Here is a 2,126-nt window from a genome sequence, read left to right as displayed (position 1 = left end):
TAAGAGGCGGACATGGTACCTTTAATGATTAAACACAGCCAGTACCCCACTTCCCAGGCAAGAATCAGACTTCAGTAGAAGTTCCCCATACCCTAACCAGCCTTTTCTGGTTTCTCCTGGACCAGAGTTGGGGGACAGGATGGGCTTCGGAGAAAACCAAGGAATATTCTCACCTCCATCCCCCACCCAACCCATGCCAAAGAGAATGGTGATGACATGGCCAACATGGAGCTGCAGCGGCCACCACGGTACGTGATGGCCCCTGACATCATCACCCACCCAGCATGACAGCTATCAGAGCACCCAATGGGCCAAAAAAGGTGTTACGTAGATGGTGGCCAACTTGGCCCCATGGTGCCAAGAAGTACACCAAAAAAGAAGTGGGCACAGCACCTAATGGGCCAACTATGGCACTGAAATGGTATCACTATCACACCCAAAGGGCCAACGAAGTTGGTGGCCATCAAACCATGTGGTGGATCAGCCAATAACACAAATCAACGTAGCAGTCCTCACAGTACCCAGGGGGCCTCCAAGATGTATTGACGGTGGTTATCACAGTACCCAGTGAATCCACACCATGCCGACTGAGATGGCAGTCATTACAGTAAGTAATAGACCAAGCCGAATGTTAACCAGCGGGGCAAGCGATGTGTCACCAGAAGCATCAGGCCCCAAGAGCTTCAAGGTGTGAGCTCCAGCGATACCAACCCCTGCTAGGATGCATTAAGTAAAGAGCGGGAATAGAGGCTCTGGTAGTATACTCCAGGCTCCCCACCCTCAGCCCCATAGCCCCCAAACCCCACGTCCAGTTTGGGAGGCGCTGGTGTCTGTTCCGACATCAGGTTGCTGATGGAGAAAGGGTGGTTGAAGTTGTAGGGCGCGTCCAGCTTCAGCTCCCCTGGGAGCTCCAGGCCAGTGAAATAGGGTGTAGAAGAAGGGGGTGAGCCACAGTCCAGAGCCCCCACATCTTCCCCGCCCTGGGCCTCAGGCTCGGGGGCTGGAGGAGGGGGCTGGGGCGGGGAGGTGACCGTGGCAGTGGGGGTGGTGGTGGAGGCAGCAGACCCTGTCCCATTCCTGGAGGTGGTGGCGGCCCCACTGCCCCCTTTCTTCACCTTCTCCTCCAGCTTGAAGCGCTTCTGGCGGCGCAGGTAGCAGCCGTTCTCAAACATGTTCCCTGAGCTGGGGTGCAGGGCCCAGTAGGAGCCCTTGCCAGGCTTGTCTGGGGAGCGCGCCACCTTGACGAAACAGTCGTTGAAAGACAGCGAGTGGCGGATGGAGTTCTGCCAGCGCTGCTGATTCTCCCGGTAGTAAGGGAAGAGGTCCATGATCCATTGGTAGATTTCACTTAGGGTCAGCATCTTCCCTGGCGCCTGCTGGATGGCCATGGTGATGAGCGAGATGTAGGAATACGGTGGCTTGGCGTGTGCCAGGGGCCGCCGGTACCCCTTCGGCATCTCCTTCCCGTGCACCAGCCCAGGACCGGGAGCCCCATACCCTGAGCTGCTGCCGCCACCACTGCTGGTACCCAGGCCTGGGAAGGTGGGCCCCAGGGGTGCTGCAGGGGCTGGGGGGGCCAGGGGTCCGGAAGGCAGTGGGGAGGCAGGGAGGCCCCCAGGGGGATAGGGAGAGCTCAGAGGGTTCAGGGTCATGTAGGAGTTGAGAGGGGCCATGGTGGGCACCGGGGTCACCGGAGAGTAGACCTAGAGGGAAAGATGAAAGGGGTCAGTGGAGCTCCACTCTGCTGGTCAGCGAAGGATCCCAGGATCCACTGCCTGTCTGTCTGTCTGTCCGTCTTGCCTCCTCTACAAATCCCTTCCATCATTACCTCTCTCTGCAGAAATCTGTCTCTCAAGGTCTCTCCTCACTCCCTGGATACACTCCCTGCCCTCCCCACCCTGTTTCCCACCCACCATGCTCCCATACACTCAAGATTATGCTTGAAGTGCCTCTCCAGGGTTTGAGACACCCAGGGGTGTCTCCGAAATCCTCTGAGGATGTCGGCAAAGTAAAAACTATTTTCGGCCAGGCGCGGTGGCTCAAGCCTGTAATCCCAGCACTTTGGGAGGCCGAGGCAGGTGGATCACGAGGTCAAGAGATCGAGACCATCCTGGTCAACATGGTGA

At 57.8% G+C, this 2,126-nt stretch overlaps 1 protein-coding gene across 1 annotated transcript in view; it reads right to left on the bottom strand.

Moving 5' to 3' along the window:
* The window catches only part of FOXA3 (forkhead box A3), a 10,141-nt gene continuing 8,015 nt past the window's right edge, over positions 1–2,126 (bottom strand). Inside the window, exon 2 of the mRNA XM_017502521.1 lies at positions 1–1,703. Coding sequence (XP_017358010.1) covers positions 717–1,703 — 987 coding nt within the window. The 3' untranslated portion in view covers positions 1–716. The remainder of the gene's footprint in view (positions 1,704–2,126) is intronic.

The sequence above is a fragment of the Cebus imitator genome, unplaced genomic scaffold (genome assembly GCF_001604975.1).
Source record: "Cebus imitator isolate Cc_AM_T3 unplaced genomic scaffold, Cebus_imitator-1.0 Scaffold296, whole genome shotgun sequence".
NCBI lineage: Eukaryota > Metazoa > Chordata > Mammalia > Primates > Cebidae > Cebus > Cebus imitator.
Note: the sequence above shows the minus strand (reverse complement) of the source record. Positions and strands in the feature narration are given on the sequence as shown.